This window comes from Sparus aurata, chromosome 8, assembly GCF_900880675.1.
Source record: "Sparus aurata chromosome 8, fSpaAur1.1, whole genome shotgun sequence".
Taxonomy (NCBI): Eukaryota; Metazoa; Chordata; class Actinopteri; order Spariformes; family Sparidae; genus Sparus; species Sparus aurata.
Window position 1 is genome coordinate 14,461,254 of NC_044194.1, and position 19,181 is coordinate 14,480,434.

At 42.0% G+C, this 19,181-nt stretch overlaps 1 protein-coding gene across 1 annotated transcript; it reads left to right on the forward strand.

Annotated features, from left to right (window-relative positions):
* The first annotated feature begins 524 nt into the window (after positions 1 to 524).
* LOC115585958 (potassium/sodium hyperpolarization-activated cyclic nucleotide-gated channel 3-like) lies at positions 525 to 18,155 on the forward strand. Its single transcript, XM_030424642.1, has 8 exons — positions 525 to 1,896; positions 7,600 to 8,023; positions 9,875 to 10,036; positions 11,386 to 11,604; positions 12,633 to 12,779; positions 13,443 to 13,683; positions 14,889 to 15,053; positions 16,341 to 18,155. The coding sequence occupies exons 1-8, from the start codon at positions 1,241 to 1,243 to the stop codon at positions 17,897 to 17,899; spliced, it is 3,573 nt and encodes a 1,190-aa protein (XP_030280502.1). The 5' UTR covers positions 525 to 1,240; the 3' UTR covers positions 17,900 to 18,155.
* The last annotated feature ends 1,026 nt before the right edge of the window (positions 18,156 to 19,181 follow it).

Here is a 19,181-nt window from a genome sequence, read left to right on the forward strand (position 1 = left end):
AGGATGATTACTGATGGAAAAAGACGCATGTAAGAAGCAGCAATAGAGGAAACAGGAAATTCTATTTATTTGTGCCATTTTACAGCCACTGACTGGGAAATTAGAATAAATCGATTATCAGTTAATCATTATCAACATATGAAATACATTGGACATGATCTATGTTTGATCTGAAATCAGAGGCTACAGAGCTACAGGCTAGGAGTTAAAAGAACAAATAAAGTAAACAAGGTTACATACCACAAGTTACAAGGTTATGTGTGTGGTACAAGGTTATTTCCCATATTTCTGCTGTCCTGTCAGGGCACTCTCTGACTTTACTTGAAAATTTCAATGAGCTGTCATACTTCAGCACCTGTTTATGCATAATCATACAGTGATTGGCCCACATGTTGCCCTCTGCCTGTTGTTAATACATCATAATACCTCTTAAAAGCCAAAAAAGATCAATAAAGCAAGCATGCTTAAATATATCATGCAGGGATCTCAAATGAATAAAGTGAGGCTGCCAGATGAAATGCCGGTATCAGCTGGCCGGCGGACTGCGGCACAGTAACAACAAAGACTCGTATCCACGATGAGATTCTTTCACCAAACTCATCAGCTCCAAGGCTGGATCGCATCCTTGAATCATCCTCCCCTCCTCATCTTGTCCTGACTGGGCGGGGTGAGCGCGTGTGCCATCCTGGCTCCTATGGCAACCCGATAGATCAGCCCCCATCAATATTCACATTATTGGAAAGCAGGGAGGCTGATGGATCAGTGATGTCAGGATGCAGCTGCCGGCCGCGTGCACGCGTGTCATCACCTTGCACTGACAGAGAGCTCAGATATTTTGGGGAGGTGGAGAGCATGCTTTGTCATTGAGGCGCTCAGCAGCAGCAGCAGCAGCAGCAGTCTCCCACTCCGGCACGTCCGACGCTCAGCATGCTGCATCCTGATGCGCTCTCGTCTGCACGCTCTGGGGTTACCTGGATTTACACGCATTTGCCGTCCATCGCCTTCACACGGCCGTCGGAGTGATTGCCACGTATTGTTGGCGCATCTCAATGTTTGAGCCGGGGGAGAGAGGCACGTCCCAAGTGTCACAGAAGATACAACCTGTCCTGCGGATGCGCCGTCACTGTTTTGCCTCCGGTGGCACCCCAAGTGTGTGAGATTCATGATTCATCCCTCTGTTTTCTATTCTTAGAGCGCATTTCTTCTGCTTCTTAAAAAAAAATATATTTTTTTTCAAAAAATGGAAAGATTCCAGTCTTCCATGCGCAAACGGCTCTACAGCCTGCCGCAAAACATTGGGCAAAAACCCTTCGTGATTGACGAAGGAGACGGCGGCGACAAGGACACCAAGAGGAAAAGTATCCGGCTAAAACATTTGTCCTCTCCGTCTCCTGCGAGCAGTTGCAGGAGCATCGAGGAGGCCAGAAGCGAGGACTTGGACAGGGACGTTGTTGTGAAGACCAACTTGAACGGGGACTGTCGCCTGTTCAGGGGAAGCATCTCCTCCATCACCGGACGGCATACTCCCGGGTCGGACCCGGCGGAGCAGCGGTGCCTCATCCCCGAGGCTGACGCGGGAGTCAGCGAGACTTTCCCCGGTGAGCACGGCCCCGGGGCCCAGCAGCCGGCAGCGGGGGGGCTGAGCGGCGCAAGTGAGCAGGGATCCGTGTTAGACCAGTCAAGTTTCATCAAGTTGGAGGGCAGCGAGCAGATCATACCTGAGGATGACCGTCTGTACCAAGCCGGCTTCATGCACCGGCAGTTTGGAGCCATGCTCCAGCCGGGAGTCAACAAGTTCTCCCTGCGGATGTTGGGCAGTGAGAGGGCCGTGGAGCACGAGAGGGAGCGAGTAAAGTCTGCTGGCTTCTGGATAATCCACCCCTACAGTGATTTTAGGTAATTTGTGAGCAGAAAAACCTTTCCAGAAAAACATCTGTAGCCTGATGTTGTGTAAAAAAATAAAATGAAAAATGCCATCAAACATGATAATATCACGATATAAAATTAACATGAGAAACACAGGTTAATCCTCTTTGTACCTGGAGAGTTTATTGTTTGATCACTTTAATGATAACATAATGATCAGGAGCTGAATGTGCCTCAGTAATCCACACACACACACACCTCCAACAGATAAATGGCTTAATTTCTGATGTTTTTTGTCTCAACTCAACACTCTGCACAGGCCCTTATTCTCACAAAGCAACATGTGATGTATCATAACGGAGCTGGCCAGCATTCAGAATTGCTCTTATATCATCCATATGTAGGATGTGTGTGTGTGTGTGTGTGTGTGTGTGTGTGTGTGTGTGTGTATGTGAGAGTCCATGTTTTGTTTGGCCTGGAGAAGTGTGTTTCCTTCCCACAGCAGGAACAGGGCTGTGTGGTAAATCCAACCCACCAATTTTTCTGTATGATTTCAGAAATGGAATTTTGTGCAGCAAACTAAGCCAACCTGTCATTCCCTAATTTACCAGCCATGCATACGTGCACACTCTGCATTTCATCGCTGGCTGCATACAAACCGGTATTCTGTTCAATCACCGCCATCAAGGGATTTTCATGACATTTAACCTTGAGGCTCACTGTCACCATCACATTTTCACCGGCCAGTTGTATGACCGATGTGTGTCACTGCAGTTTTTTTCCACTCATCTGAATTACACTTTTTTTTTTCTTTTTTTTTTATATCATTTAGCGAGGGCAATGGATTACAGAGAGTGCAGCAGGGGCTTGGAAATGGGGTAATCAAAATAGGGTAACATGACCATTCAAGATATTAGAAGCACACATCAGTGGAGATTATTACAGTACAATTAGTCTAATGGAGCAGAGATGGTGTGGACGGGGAGGGGGACACGCCACAGAACAGTGGGGGGAGAGAGAGAGAGAGAGAAAGAGAGAGATTGAAATGAGAATGATGTGCTGCTGAGGAGGAATGAGGACATCCAGCTGTTTAGCCTTTGTACAAGCCACGAGGTGTCATTACTTCATGCTCGGTTTGGGGTCACACTCGGAGCAGGAGCAGGTGCCCACCTGCTGTGTGTGGCTCTTGGGGTGAACACTTGATCCTGCAGATCCCATTTCCAGCTACAGGTGTAAACCTTTGCACCATTAACGGGTATTTGGGTCATTTTTGGCTTACTCATGAATCCAATCCTAATCCTGCAAACACTCAACTTCACCCTCTGATATCTGCAACAGTAGTGTGCTTCTAAACTACTCTTTGTGTGTGTGTGTGTGTGTGTGTGTCCAGGACCGCTCCTCTCCTTGTGTCTCCCCGTCTTTTGAAGCAACTGCTGTCTTTTATTTAAGCTTTCTAGGGATACAGCGGCAGACATACTGAACTGGCACGCTGCGTAAATATGGTTAATATGATTGCTGGTGGGCCTGAGCCACAGTACAGGTGTGTGTTAAGCCACTGAGCTGCACGCAGGCTGTTGTGGCTTCAGCTGCGCTCTGGCAGCAAGAGATAAGTATCTCTAGTACAAATGTGATCCCTTTTTCAGCTGTCCTGATTGATCTAAGCTCCTTTCACCATTTTAAGCCTTTTTGTGTTCACTTTGCCTGTAACTCCCCTCTCTCTTTGTGCACTCATGCTCTTAAACGTAGTTGCACTCTGACCCAAATATTGCAAGACTCCACTCTGGGACCAGTAAAGGTCCAGAGACCCCACAACTGTCGGATGCCTTTTTTTTGATGGCAACACCAGATTACACCGGCAAGTTGTCCAGCCCAGCGCTGCGTGCACAGTCAGCGGGATGGTCTGCAGGGGACGGCAGTAATGCACTGTCCCCTGCAGACCTTTTTTTTTTTTGTGGTCCAGCTGTTCCCGTGTTCTGCAGCAGCATCAGAGTGACGTGTGCAGAGCAGTAATGCTAACTACTCAACATCTGGCTGATGGGAGCTGACTTCTGGAGATGACATGGATTCCCAGGAGATAACGGTGGATTTAGCTGGAGAGGGGAAGTGCAATTAGGACCAGTGTGTCACAGCAGAGACAACAGGCAGATGAGGAGAGGAATGCAAATGGTTTGTTTGGCAGAGAACAACAGAAAGCTGATTAGAACAAATGGCCAACCTGCCCCTTATGGTTCCCTCTGTTTGTGATGTTCTCCTGTGAAGGTCCGGTGTGACTGAAGTTTGTAGGCTGTGGTCACATCTCTGCTGCTGATCACCTCGCCACAATGTCAGGAACACAACAGCCAGATGTTAGTGGGTTTTTTGTGAAGGGCGTATCAGTCTAATAAATGTCTTTTCAGTAGCTGTGGTTACATGGACAGCATTTCTTCAGTCTGACTGAAATCATTCTGATAATATATTCCAACAGACTAATGTTGTCTAAATATAGATAAATCGATACGCACCAATCCTTCTAATTTTCATTTTTTTCAATGCTTAGACACCAATACACCCTCTGACAGCAAGCTGACTCACTCACATTTTTTTTAAAGGCCAAATCTAAAGTGAATCAACAAACGTTTCCGGATAAATGATTGCTACTGTTTTTTCTGTTACTGGCCAAGAAAAGTTGTAATTGTATATTGGTGCGGGTGTCAACCAGCGTTAAGGAAGGAATGTAAATAATGTAAGAGGTGCTGGAATATTTACACAATATTATCATACCTGTATTATTAACACAAGATCAGTATTTCATTTTTTGAAATACCATGATTATCGTCAATATCGATATATCGCCAACAAACACTTGGGTCAGCCACAATATTGCAGCAGCAAAGGAGGTAGCAAAAATAGAGCATCAGAAAAAACAGTAGTAATAAATAATTAAGAAATATTTACAAATATGAAAAAAAGCATTAGAAACCATATAAACAATATAAATAATATAAATAAAAAATAAAAACTCCAAAAATATTGACACTATTGCACATTGAGACGCAGAACGGTCAAAGGTTTACACCACCTCTCTCAATCTGATTGAAACTTTATTCAGATGGGATCAACCTCTTCTAACTGAGGACTCATTTTATTCTGATGATTAGCAGAATAATAGGTCCATGTTAAATTCAGCAAATAATGGATTTCAAGTTTTGATTTATACCTGTTGACAAGATTGTGAGAAATGTCCTCTGATTTACTTTCACCTCTCGTGTATGCCACAGTCGTTGGTCTAATACAGTGTGGTGACTGTGCGAGCCTCACACGCCCTGAGTGCCTTTACGTGATGTAATGCATGCACCCTCACACAGTCGTGCTGACCCTGCAGGTGTGTCAGGCTCCTGTTGGATCGATCAGTGGTTAATTAGGTCTCTTGAAATAGATCTGACATGCAATCACATGCTCTCTCACCTCAAACACATTCAGGATGGTAATTGGTAAACAAACACTCTCCATATCTCTGGCTGGTGCTTGTGAGCGTGTGTGTTATTGTACGTGCGCATGTTTCCTTTGAATTAAAGTGCTCTGATATCGTCCTCTGTTACGCACCGATAGCTCAATGATCATTCAAAAGCAGTTAAAGAAAAGAAATAAAGACAAGTGAGAACAAACAATATCCAATCTCACGATAGTAAACGAAGAGGAACAGAGACTTTTGTTTTTATATTTAGCCCATAACTGCTGGTTATAATGTGCTAGATGTTTTTAATAAAGCTCTGAAATTAAATGAAAACATTTTGTAATATCTTGAAATGCAATTTTGAGCCGTCACAGTGAGAACAGCTAAAAGCAGCCCCTGTTTTTCATGCAATTATAGGTGAAATTGAACCTTCCGCTGCTGATACTTGAGGATGTAGTTAGTTGTGAAAATTAATATTTCCTCATGAGCAATTCAGATGAATTCCAATAACGCATTTTCCTCTCCGTCCCCATGGCCAGAAGCCCAGTATTGAACTGAATTAGGGAACCATTGTTGTTTCATCGTTGTGTTGCCCTGTTTATTCTCAGTAGCGGCAGTTTGTTTGCACAGTTTGTTTCTTCTCAGTTGAACATGAATCTGCTGGGTTTCAAGTCACAGTGTGCGAATGCAATTTGCCCAGAGATTAATTTCTATTTGAAGTTCCTTCACGTCCAGAGCTGCTCTGAATATGCAGCGCATCTTCAGTATGCACATAGACACTCACACTCAAGCTCCTGCTTTAAAAGTCCTCTGTGTGAACTGATAGAAATGATGTATTTTCATCATCTACTCAAGTTTCTCTCAGATTTTTTTCTTTACTGTTCTGATGAAAGAAAACAGACTAAAAAGTTCAGACTTCTGATATTCAGTCCTCGCATTAGGGCTGTAATTAATTATTATTTTTTATCACTAGTCAATTTTCAAATCATTTTCCAGAGCAGGGCTGTCCAAACTTTTTTCCCTCGGTAGGAAAACTAAAACTTTACAGTCTTAGAAAAAAAAGATGTTGCAAAACGGACGCACAGAGGGACAAGTGAGGAAAACAAATTCTGATGATCCATTTTCTGATCAGTTTTTTTTCTCTTGTACTTCTTACTTAATAAATGTGAAAAAAAGAAAAAAAGGTTTGCAGGATAATCTGTCAAAGTTTTTTTCACTTGCATCTCCTCAGGGCTTCTGTAGTAATAGGATTCCAAGTTCCCTAAATTGACAAATCAAACCTTTTGGCGGACCAGCTTAGGCCCACTGGCTCCACTTTGGGCAACCCTGATCTAGATTAATCAAATAAAGTGTACCAAACTGGTAAAAAAAAAAATACCTTTTAAAATTCTCTAGATCCCAACGTAACATACTGTATGCAAATTGCTTGTCTGAGACCAAAACTCAAAGATATTTACGATCAAATATGATGAAGCAGAGCATTGACTTCCACATGTTACAAAAGCTGTAACCAGCAAATGTTTGCTGTTTTTCTTTGAAAATGACTAGAATTACTAATTAATTACAACACCATTAACTCAACGGATCATTTGGTAATCCTTTTTTGACAAATGACGAAAACAGCCCAAAGAACATATGATTAATGTTTTACCTCATCAACCAGCTTTTGACCACATTCTTCTTCCCCTTGAATTTGTGTAAATCTATGTTTATTCTGGATTTGATGCCAAACAAGTTGGGACAGAGAAAGACAAAAGACTGAGAAAGTTATCAAACACTCAATATGTGCCTTATTGGAACATTCCACTGGTAATCAGGTTAATTGCTAACAGGTGACAGTATCATGATTAGGTAGAAACGGGCATCCGCGAAAGGTTCAGTCGTTCACAGGCAAGGACGGGTTGAGGTTCACCGCTCTGATTGTATAAAGGATATTACCACATGGGCTCGGGAACACTTTGTATATCTGTAAAGTCTGTTTTACACAGCGTCCCAGCTTTTTTGGAATCAGGGTTGCGTCACAATAGTTGCTGATTGGGTGTCTCTGGTCACTTTTGCGTTTCCAGTTCGGGTCCATCTGGGGATCTTTGTTGCATGGCTGTCCCCATTTCTCTCCCCTTATTTTCTGTCATCTCTCAGGTGTGAAATAAAAACCTCACTTTTGCATCCCGACACAAAACGTTCAGCTCAGCTATTATCTGATAATCTGAGAGAAATTTACGATGATTTATCCAAAGAGCTAAAGGATTTAAATGACTTTTGGCTGCTGTCACCTACAATATGAGTTATCTGTGCTTCAGGTTCTACTGGGATCTGACCATGCTGCTGCTGATGGTGGGAAACCTCATCATCATCCCTGTGGGCATCACCTTCTTCAAGGACGAGCACACGCCGCCCTGGATCGTTTTCAATGTGGTCTCGGACACCTTCTTCCTCATGGACCTGGTCCTCAACTTCCGCACGGGCATTGTCAAGGAAGACAACACAGAGATCATCCTGGACCCGCAGCAGATCAAGATTAAGTACCTGAAGACCTGGTTCGTGGTGGATTTCATCTCCTCCATACCTGTGGACTACATCTTCCTCATCGTAGAGACACGCATCAACTCAGACTTTTACAAGACGGCCCGAGCCCTGAGGATCGTCCGCTTCACCAAGATCCTCAGTCTGCTGAGGCTGCTGCGCCTCTCCAGACTCATCCGCTACATCCACCAGTGGGAAGAGGTAGATTCCTGCAGGGACTTCACACTAGCTACCAGTGTGCTGTAGGGATGACGTAGTTTTGTTGGCTAACCTGGAAGTTAGCATCTCCCTGGCTCTCTCAAACAAAACACCTTTTTGAATTGGATTATTGCAGAAAATAACCTCTGTGAGAAACACATGTATAAGATACTTACACGTTTTTTAATTCAGCAAGTTATCTAAAGAAGATAAGCACCACTTTACTGATTTCTAAAGTGTAATTTCTGGTTTTTGAAAGGCTGCATTACAGTAAAGTGGTGTACATTTTGGAAACTTACCAGATGGTTCTGCTTGCTCTAATACTTGCCTTAACCCATTTAGTCATTATATCATAGTACTTATGATTATTCTTAAAAAACCTCATCGTGTTGATATTTTGTGAAAGTAGTCATCCCTACAGTGTTGTCTCAATATCAATATTGAGGTATTTGGTCTCAAATATTGTGATTTTGTTGTCCTAGCATTGATGAAGTACTTTTCAGGAGATTTAAAATTACCTAGATATCTATTGTGTATCTAGCCTACAATTATTGCGATGCTATTTTAAGGTCACATCGCCCAGCCTTCGCATAAATGTTAGCGCCAGAAATACACAGCTAGTGTTTCTAGCTGAGCGGTGAGTAGATGAGTTTCAGTGTCTGGCGTGTTGATGTTTAATGTTTCCGACAACATCTGTAGCTTCACTCTGCCACCACACAACAGCTGCCTCTTTTAAGACATGTAAAATGCTTTCAAATTCAGGAGTGGGGTTTATACTGACCTATTTTTTGTTGTAGATATAACAAATTTCTCATACTTGTCTTAGAAAGGTAAATGAGCTGCTTCTTTATTCTGCTTGTCTCACTGACCGATCAAAGCTCTTAACTATACAAAGCCAGCTCCACTTTTTGAAGTGATTCGGGGCTCAGAGCCTTGCCCAAAGACACTTTGACTCGCAGACTAAACTGATTGAACCACTGACCTTCTGATCAGCCATCTAACCAGAAAGTAATTCCCAAAACTCATAGATTTTGAGATGAGGGGAGCCAGAAGTGCAAAAATGTTAACTAATTTCTGGGTTTTTAGGACTAAATCCTGCAGAGCTCTCAACAGTCAGTTGATTATTTGTCAATTACTCAACAAAAAAAATGAATCAGCAACAAATCTGAGAGTTGCTTTAGTCATTTTTAGGAAAATATCCCAGAATTTCTCTGCTTCCAGCTTTACAGTGACAGTAAATTGAACAGCTTTCGGTTTTGAGCTGTTGGCTGGACAAAACAAGCACACCACCTTGCTTTGAGAAAATGTGGGAGGAATTTTTCACAGTTTTCTGACATTTTATAGAACAAACAGATCTATTAATTATGAAAGTATGATGAACATCGTGAGATGTCCCTTGCATCGCTAGAAAACTTTCTGAACCTTTTCTGACTACTACATTTCTTTCAGAGAAAATACACGATGGTGCTTATTGTAAAAAAACCAAATCCTTAAAGCTGGAGAGTTAATTTGTTGGATCCCCTCTGAGACTCACGCACACTCAACTTACTTAACAGATACTTTCCTGCATTATCTTATTTCTATAATTCCAACCGAGGCTGCTCTCCCCACAGGCCATTAATGTTGCTTGCAGATGGTTACACAACAGTGAATCAGCCTTTACCGGTCTGTAGAAGATTAAGAACAATGCATTCTGCTATAGGACCCCTGCGTCCATCAGACCACACGGGACCTGCTGTATATTTCAAATCCTCTGATTGCATGATAGAAAATTTAAATTTCTATAGATTTATTTACAAAGAGATGTGTGTTTGTTTGTTTCAGTTCCACTAACGCTGATAATCTGCGTCGCAGGTTTTCCATATGACCTATGATCTAGCCAGTGCCATGGTGCGCATCATGAACCTGATTGGTATGATGCTGCTGCTGTGTCACTGGGACGGCTGTCTGCAGTTCCTGGTCCCCATGCTGCAGGACTTCCCTCCTGACTGCTGGGTCACCAGAAATAAGATGGTGGTAAGTGGATTATTAATGAGTCAGACAGCAATCCTTATGTGTAGCTCCTGAAGACCACCCAACTTCACTTTCTCACTATGAGTCCTGCATGAACACAATATTGTTTCACATGAGAGATTTTCTGTATTTTTTTCTTCTGTCAGGGCTTTTTTTTCACTGGTTTGAAAAGGTGATATCACCTACTTCTGTGCACCAATCAGACTTTAGTTACATTCCAAACAAATCTGATGACAGTTTTGTGGATGTTTGGTCGCTGTCAGTCAAATCAGATCAAAACCGTCCTGATGAAGCAGCTCAGCTGAGGTTTTGAATGTTAAACGCTCAATAAATAATACTTAAAGGGCAACTTCAGTCATTCTCAAATTTTAACCTAATTTCCCGTGTTTTGCCCTCCTTTAAAGTACATCCACTTAAAGTGACAGGCTCAGATTGTTATCCAAAGTGTCTGACAACATAATAGAAAGGATCCTACAGAGATAGAGAGATACGATCCTTTATAGTTTTAACCAGAAACAGCTGCCAAATAACTCCATTCACAGAAACAGTAGTTTTATTGTTTGTAAAATACACAGAAAACACTGAAAAACGAAACAAAACAAATAATACAACAAAACAACCTTGGTTAGTTTTTCCTTTGTTCCAACAATCATCAACTCTTGGACTGTGGGAAATAAATTTAATTCACCGTGTTAGAAATAAATATATCAGAGGAGTAAGAGGAGTGACAAGGAAAAAAAAAAAGCAGGAAAAAAAAAGTCATAGATATTTAATGACAGCTGTTTTAATCCACTTAATCGTACATGGCTGATTCAATTAATTGATTAGTTGATCAACATACATTTCAGTGGTAGCTATTTTAATAACTGATAATCATTTTATTCATTTTATAAACAAATCCCTCTTAAATGTGAGAGTTTGAATGTTTAGTTTTTTCATATATGATTATAAACTTAATATCTTTGGATTTAAAACCATTGGTAAATTAAAACGAGCTTTATTTCAGTAGATCATAGCGGACAATCTTCTGACATTTTAAAGACAAAATAATTCGGCACATTAGTGAGAAAATAATTGTCAGATCAAGTGATAATGGAGCGTCAGTGTTAATTGCAGCCTTAAAAACTGTCAAGGATTACACTATTAATTATCTTTCTGAGTGCAGATTATATTAACAGAGCAAATTGTGCTAAATAAAAAAAAAATTACCATGACTATAATAAGTCATCCCATGTTAAAAGGGATGTTTTAGTCTGAGCATCATCATCTCTTGATCTTAAAGTCTGACACAGATGTGCTCCAGCTCTGTTGATATTGATAAACTTTGTCTTCCTACTCTTTGTGCCTCACAGAACGACACCTGGGGTCAGCAGTACTCCTACGCCCTGTTCAAAGCCATGAGTCACATGCTGTGCATCGGGTACGGCCTGTACCCTCCCATCGGCATGGCTGACGTGTGGCTCACCATCCTCAGCATGATTGTGGGCGCTACCTGCTTCGCCATGTTTGTGGGTCATGCAACTGCACTCATTCAGTCTCTGGACTCCTCCAGGAGGCAGTACCAAGAAAAGGTGGGAGTTTGGCTCTGCATGGCTCCTTTTTGTCCCAAAAAAAAAGAATCCAATTTATTTCATCCTAAGAGCTGAAATCAGTGGTGGGATGTAACATGCCTTTTTTTACAGTCTCAAAAAAATGTAAAATTACTGGTACATCCCATTTTAATATGACAAACAAGAAGAGTGTCTCAGTGTAGAACATAACAATCCTTCTACAGCGTTAATTGTACTGTGTATGAATATGTAAGCATACAAGGATTAAAAATAAGTATACAAAAGCTGGAAATTTAAATTAAAACGAATAAGTTTAGGAGTAAAAAAATAAATAAAAAATGAATGAAAAAAAAGACATAACTAGAGTGAGACTGAAACATATTTGAATTCTCTAGATCCAGATTTTTTGTTTTGATCTGCATCAGCTCGTATTCCCTCATAGAAGCCAGACATCTAAATACATGCCAGATTTATATATATGTATATATATATATATATATATATATATATATATATATATATATATATATATATATATATATATTATAACTGCCTGGCAGAAATCTTGGCAGAAAGAAAATGGCCCACAGATCTAGCTTTTTGAGCTACTCTTGTGTCTGTTTTAACTCAGAAGTAAAAAAAAAAAAAAAATGACTTAAAGCCAGTAACATACATGAAGATTTGGTAGATGGACGGTTCATATGTGCTTTGCTGGCAGAGTGTGTGGCTGAAGGACGGACTAGTTAATGTTATTAGCTGCAGCCCTGCAGAGCACAACTGTATCTGTCAGATGGGACAGAGGCGCAGCATCGCGCTGTGGGAAGGGTTCACAGATGGCCTGACAGTTGACTGTTAACATAATGAGTCACATTATAGTCCACCTCTGAGCCAACACATCAATCAGTTTAATATATCCATTCTGACGTGACTTTGCATTTTGTCTTTGCACTTACGCTGCAGTTACAGTTATTTCTGTTGCGGCTGTTCACTTTGACACTCTTCTATTGAATTTATCATTTTGCTAAGTGGACATGCGTCTGTCGTTACAGTATAAGCAGGTGGAGCAGTACATGTCCTTCCACAAGCTCCCCGCCGACATGCGCCAGAGGATCCACGACTACTACGAGCACCGTTACCAGGGCAAGATGTTCGATGAGGAGAGCATCCTGGAGGAGCTGAACGAGCCGCTGCGAGAGGTCAGAAGTCATCGACCTCGATTCTGCTGCAGAGTCTTCATTATGTTGTCTACAAATAATACACTTTAATTCCTCCTCTTTAGCATTTACAACAAACTATGATATAGTTGTAAGCAATTATAAGTGTTTATGTATGTATTTGTCAACAATTAGGACCCCTGTGGCTGCTGTAGTAAGTATTTTAAAAAACAACTGTAATTATAGAAAAGAGATAATTCAGAATGTGCATTATTAACCCTTCAAAATGCCCTTCTTGTAAGTTCTTGTAAGCAGATATAAGCTTACAAGAACTTTATTTTGTATTATAACCCATTTATTAAATGTTCATACAGTAGGTGAATTCACAGAAAATGTTTTTAATTTAATTAATTTTTTCAATATATATATGTATTTTATGTTCTGAGCATCAAATATGTGAATTAATCAAGTGTTCTAAATGGTTTACAGTTAATTATTTGTGTAATCTAATAGGGCTCTCTTACTTTGCACGATAATGTTAATAGTCGTGTAATCTGATTAGTAATGACTAGAGACTGTAGGAGGACAGAGAGCCTCATTAACAGAGCATTAAGCCACCACTAACCGCCCTGCTTTTATAATGATTGGGAATGTACACACATGTGTTGCCTTAAACCTAAGACACTTTTTTTCTGCCTCCCACAGGAGATCATCAACTTTAACTGTCGTAAACTGGTGGCCTCCATGCCTCTGTTCGCCAACGCCGATCCAAACTTTGTCACCTCCATGTTGACCAAGCTGCGCTTCGAGGTCTTCCAGCCGGGCGACTACATCATCCGAGAGGGAACCATCGGCAAGAAGATGTACTTCATCCAGCACGGCGTCGTCAGCGTCCTGACCAAGAGCAGCAAAGACACCAAGCTGTCTGACGGCTCTTATTTTGGAGGTAAGGTCCTCACGCAGCCTGCTGTGTGTACCGCATGACAATATATTCTGTAGCTGGCAGCGAGTCAGTTTTTAATGTATGTGAAGGAGCAGGGGTAGTATGATTTGTTTTGATTTATTTTTTTCTCCGGCACTCAGCAGATTAACTTCCCTGAATATTACAGCTGGGAAAAATCGTCCACATCATCTCCTTAAAAGGGCTCGGGGACTAAGAGGAGCAAAGCTCTGTGATCTTTGATTCCATCTGTGGGGGTTTTCCCCTTTTGTTGGCACCATATTTAAATCTGAAATCCAGAACTTTCCATTTGTTGCTGCCTTTGTTACGTTGTCTCAGTCATGTCACTGTCCAGCTGTGAATGTGATCATCAAATGTAAACCAGGAAACGTTGATATTTCATTTACTTTCATTTTCAGATGAAAGCGGTGTAATCTGGCAACCCGAGATTATTTCGAACCATATTTTAATGTTCAGCCATAATCCATCATACCTTTTTTTAAACAAGACTGATATGTTTATCACAAAATGTTTTATATATTGTGGCTTAGAGCGGCTCTAAGAAGAACAAACAGATTTAAGAATGACAAATGAGGACAGAAAATGTGTGTCCAAATCCAACACATGGCAAAATGAATATGTCACGAACCCCATGTTGTCATGTGTAATAAATAGATTAAATTGATAAACAGGACAGGAAGAGAGAGGTGTGTGTGTGTGTGTGTGTGTGTGTGTGTGTGTGTGTCTGTCTGTGTGTGTCTGTGTGTGTCGGTGTGTGTGTGTGTGTGTGTGGTTTTGTATATCCTCAATATGTCTGTCCTGAAAAATATGTCTACTTTTTTTAAATGGCGCATTATTTTATCTTTCTGATCTGGCACGACACACGAGGTCAGGACAAACTGTAAGCTGCAGAAATTGCATTAAGTGCTCCATCTGTGGGGTTCAGAGGCATTGGTCTTTTCATGTTTTATCGTCTCACATGAATAAAACTATTTTTTGCCTTTTCCTTTTATGAATGGATCTAAAAAGACAGAAATGTGGCTGTGATGTTTCGCATAACTTGTGTAAGAAAAAAGGAAAAACTATCATGTAACGGTTAATATGAGGAACCTTTTTTAAATGCTTGATGTTAAAAATGTTGAGTGGAATTCTGCAGGACATGTTTTAAAGAAACAGTTTAAATTATCTTTTTTTTCCCTCCCCTCTTGCAGAGATCTGCCTGCTGACACGAGGCAGGAGGACAGCCAGCGTGCGAGCAGATAACTACTGTCGGCTTTACTCTCTGTCGGTGGACAACTTCAACGAGGTGCTGGAGGAGTATCCGATGATGAGGAGGGCCTTCGAGACTGTGGCTCTGGACCGCCTGGACCGCATTGGTGAGTCTTATATCTTCCTTATGAGTTTTACTGATAAGTATCGTTATATATATTCAGATATTTCATTTTGTTTGCTTCTATACTTCAAATATGATTGTCTGTGTGCTAATGTGATATTTTATTTTTATGTGCTGGTTCTACACAGCCACATTGGTGGAGGCTGTGGCTTGCAGGATGTGGGATATGTCGAGTGAACATTCAAACGCAGGATTAGGATTAGCCTGTCACGATAACTAGGTTTAGTCGGACAATTTATTTGTCTCAGAAGTGATTGCGATAAAAGATATTATTGTCATTTTATGACCATTTTGTGCCTCTGATAATGAAAGCTGAACAATGCAAATGCACAAGCTTTTTCCCCTAAATATTCAGACATTGAAACTGTGATGTGAAACAAAATTTTAAATGGGCACTAAGTAGTTTTAGAGAAGAAATTCAAACTCAGAATTGTAATATTTACAGTATTTTTGAGGTAATAATACAATCTCAGAAATGGTTATTTTTCCATAATTGAATAAACCAGCTGTTCTCAGTGCAAAATAAGGTCAGAACACTGTTTGAAGCTAGACAGGTGGCAGGGTCCGCCAAATATAAACAAAGTAAAACAGAAATTCTGTTGTCCTTTAAGGTCAGTTTGTTTATTCAATTTGTTCAAAAGAATTACTAAATGATCAAAGATCCTTCTCTTATGATTCAAATTTTGTTCCCAAAATGTCTTTATAATATCCTTTTCCTGATAAAAGTTATAGAATTAAACATTAAACCAAATGTGAATATATGCTTATAATGGCAGGGAAAGCCCTGCTAGTTATTCTGCCATTATATTAGAAAAAATGATGGTGACATTCTAATGTAAACAAAGTAGAATGTAAAACAACAGGCAACATCGAGTTCCTCTGAAATGATCAAGGTAATGCACATGTATTGATAAGCTGATTGGATTTGAATGATATTATTATCATGACAGGCGAACCCAGGATCCAACAAAGCCGTTTAAACTTATTAAATAAAGCCGAGGTTGAGGGGACGTTTGGATGATTGTTTCAATACACAAAAAGGAAATAATACAAATCACAAAACTGGACACAACAATGGATTCAATTGGAAGAATAAAGTAAATTCAGTCAGTAGTATTCTCACATCATGAACTCATCAATAATGATACTATTTGGGATCTTCTTCAGGTTAGGGTTAGAATTAAATATGATTTTAGATTTGATTTAATTTGATTTCAGGCTGGTGCGTTGAGGACTTGTCCTGATGGCCTTATTTGTGTTCTCTCAACAGGGAAGAGGAACTCTGTTCTTCAGCATAAAGTGCAGCATCACCAAAGTTCTGGCACTCTGAACTTCCAAGAGAGCGAAATCATCCAAAGAATAGTGCAACATGACCGCGACATGGCCCAGTGCACGCAGCTGATCCAGACCAGCCTCAACCCTCCCCCTGCTCCCCCATCACCCACCCCGGTCATCTGGGCCCCATTGGTTCAGGCCCCGCTCCAGGCTGCTGCTGCCACCACCCCACTGGCTCTGGCCTTAGCCCACCAATCCCAGCTCCCTCCGATCCTCTTCCACCACCCTCTGGCACCAGTTAACCTGAAGGAGTCCACCACCACTAGCCATCCAAAGAAAGTCCATGTTGGAGCGACAATGTCTGGCAGCTGTGGTTCAGGGCACGGTTCTCCTGCCAGCGCCACCAAATTCAGATCTGGAGTTGAGACTCCCACCCTGGCGTCCCTCAGGACACACCATTTCTCTGCTGGGTCCGTGTCACCCACCCTGATGTCCCAGCCAATCTTCACCAGCAGCCTGCAGCCTCTGGGGCCACTGCCCTCACACCAGCCCCCTCCCCATCATCCACCTTCCAGCATGGCATCAGTCTTCCCCATCAGCCAGGCCACTGTGTCCTACACTTGCTCCGCTCAGCTCCACTCTCAGCCCTTCCACGGTGCTATGACCACCCCACCACACCCGATAGGTTTACTCCAGCAGGGGGTGCCAGGGAGGCTAGTAGGGAGATTCCCAGCCCCCTCCGCCTCTGCCATAAGCCCTCTGATCTCCAGCTCAGTCGGCCCTATCCTAAGCCAGCTTCAGCAGACCTCTCACGCCACCATGCAGCAGCAGATGGGGTTCAGTCATGACAGAGCAAGCAGGACAATCAGTGGTCTGAATCTCCCACGTTTCCCCTTCATCACCAGCACCCAGTCGTCCAGTGGATGTACTCAGCTGGGGTCTGCAGTCGCAGCTGGTGCTGCAGCCTCCCTGGCGCAGCATAGTCTTGCAGGTCTCCACTCAGTTTTCCTCCCCCAGGTCCTCCCCGAGCACTCGGCCCTTGCCTCTCTGGCCCAATATGGCTCCGCTGAGGACTCGCCCTGCTACACGCCTCCAGTTCACAGTCCCAGCAAACAGAGCCCTGTGAGGGGAAGGACAGTTCACCACAGTGAGCTCCCCTGCACCATGGGCTCTCACAGCCCTCTAATCCCCCAGACTTCGTGCCCCACCAGGATGACCTGCACCCTCAAAGAGAGGGCCGAGTCCTCGCTCGATCTCTTTACCCAGGAAATAAAGACTATCTCAGGCTCGCACAGCTCTATACACCGGGAACGGCCTTTGGCCATGAGCGGCTCCTCAGAGGAGGCAGCAGGGGCATCGAGCCCCTTCTCCTACCCCATGGCTGTCAGTAAACCCTACAGCCCGATCCCGGGTCAAGCCACCCCTGTCAGTCGGACACATTCAGGGTCCGAACCTCAGAACCAGTCCGTAGGTGTCCGCTCTCCCCATGCTAGATCACCTGCTAAGATGTTAGAGACGGAACACAAACAGTCCAAACTTCCATCCAACTTGTGAGGTTCAGACACACCCTCCTTCAACGCCTGAACAAACAAGAGATCGTCTCCTTCTTGGCATCGTGTAAACCACAATCAAATTTTAAAGTAGGAGGGTGTGTTACTCTAATCAGATTGGAGATATGTGGTTTCATTTTTAATCAATGAATGGATTGTGCATAAAAATGGACAATGATGGATATTTTTTCTACAGGACGTTGAGTCTTTGAATATAGTAATAAATCCAAAACCTATTGATGGGTATATATAGCACCTCATGAAAATATCAATCGTTCTATGTATTGTATTATAACCACACTCTGTGATTTGTTATCAGTATTTGTTTGAACCCCACTGTCCAGGCAGTTTTATGTAACTTTTTAGCAACACCCGTTTAGTTTGAGATCCGTCCACCAGTTATGATTGAAACCAAAAACCATCATCCTTTTTTCGGGAGAATCCTTTCCCCCTACTTGAGTGTGTTGTGTGAATGCAAGGTTACCCCTGAAGAGATTAGAGGAGAGACAGACTGTGCACTTTGCTCGTTTCAGAGATCACCTGACTGAATGGTTTGATGACGCCATGTCTTCCAAGATAGCGTTTCAGCAATATTGCACACCTGAATGGGTCACACAAATCAGATCACATTTAAGAAAAACTGAAGTAGTGAATGTAATGTAATGTTTGTCTGTCTGAGTTAGAATAGTGGGAATAATTTTTGGAATGTGCAGGACTTGAGGGCGATGATGGTTTTTCTGGAAAGTATAACCAGTTTCGGAGACAACGCGCACATTTCCTGCTCGGGCGCATGGCGAAGCGCACAACCTGATGCCAACACATTTCAGTCTGACTCTGGTACCAAAACATACACCTGAGCCATGGTTTGTGTGCCATCAGAACAGTATGCAATAATCTGTGTTTTTTTAAAAGAGGTACTGTGAATTGAAGCACTTGAGTTTCTTAGTTAGAGCAGATTAAAACAAGGGAATTAAATGGAATTATTAAAGCAACTGTGGATAATCAAACATCCTGAAACCAGCAATGCACTAAGACTGATCTGAATGTTTCTTGCACCAGTCAAAGGGCTAAAAGCAGTTACTTGGACGCACACTTAATAAGGAACCCTGATGGGTCATATTGCTGCATATTTACCTCCTTCATTTTACATCATTTGATTGTAAAATTTGGCATCTGTTGTTGAACGATTGCTGCTTTGTGATGCTATGCTGAATCGATAAGAAGTGTATCACTGACTGCTTTTTTAAAAAATCCTTCTACTTGTTAATAAGTTCATGTGTTTAGAT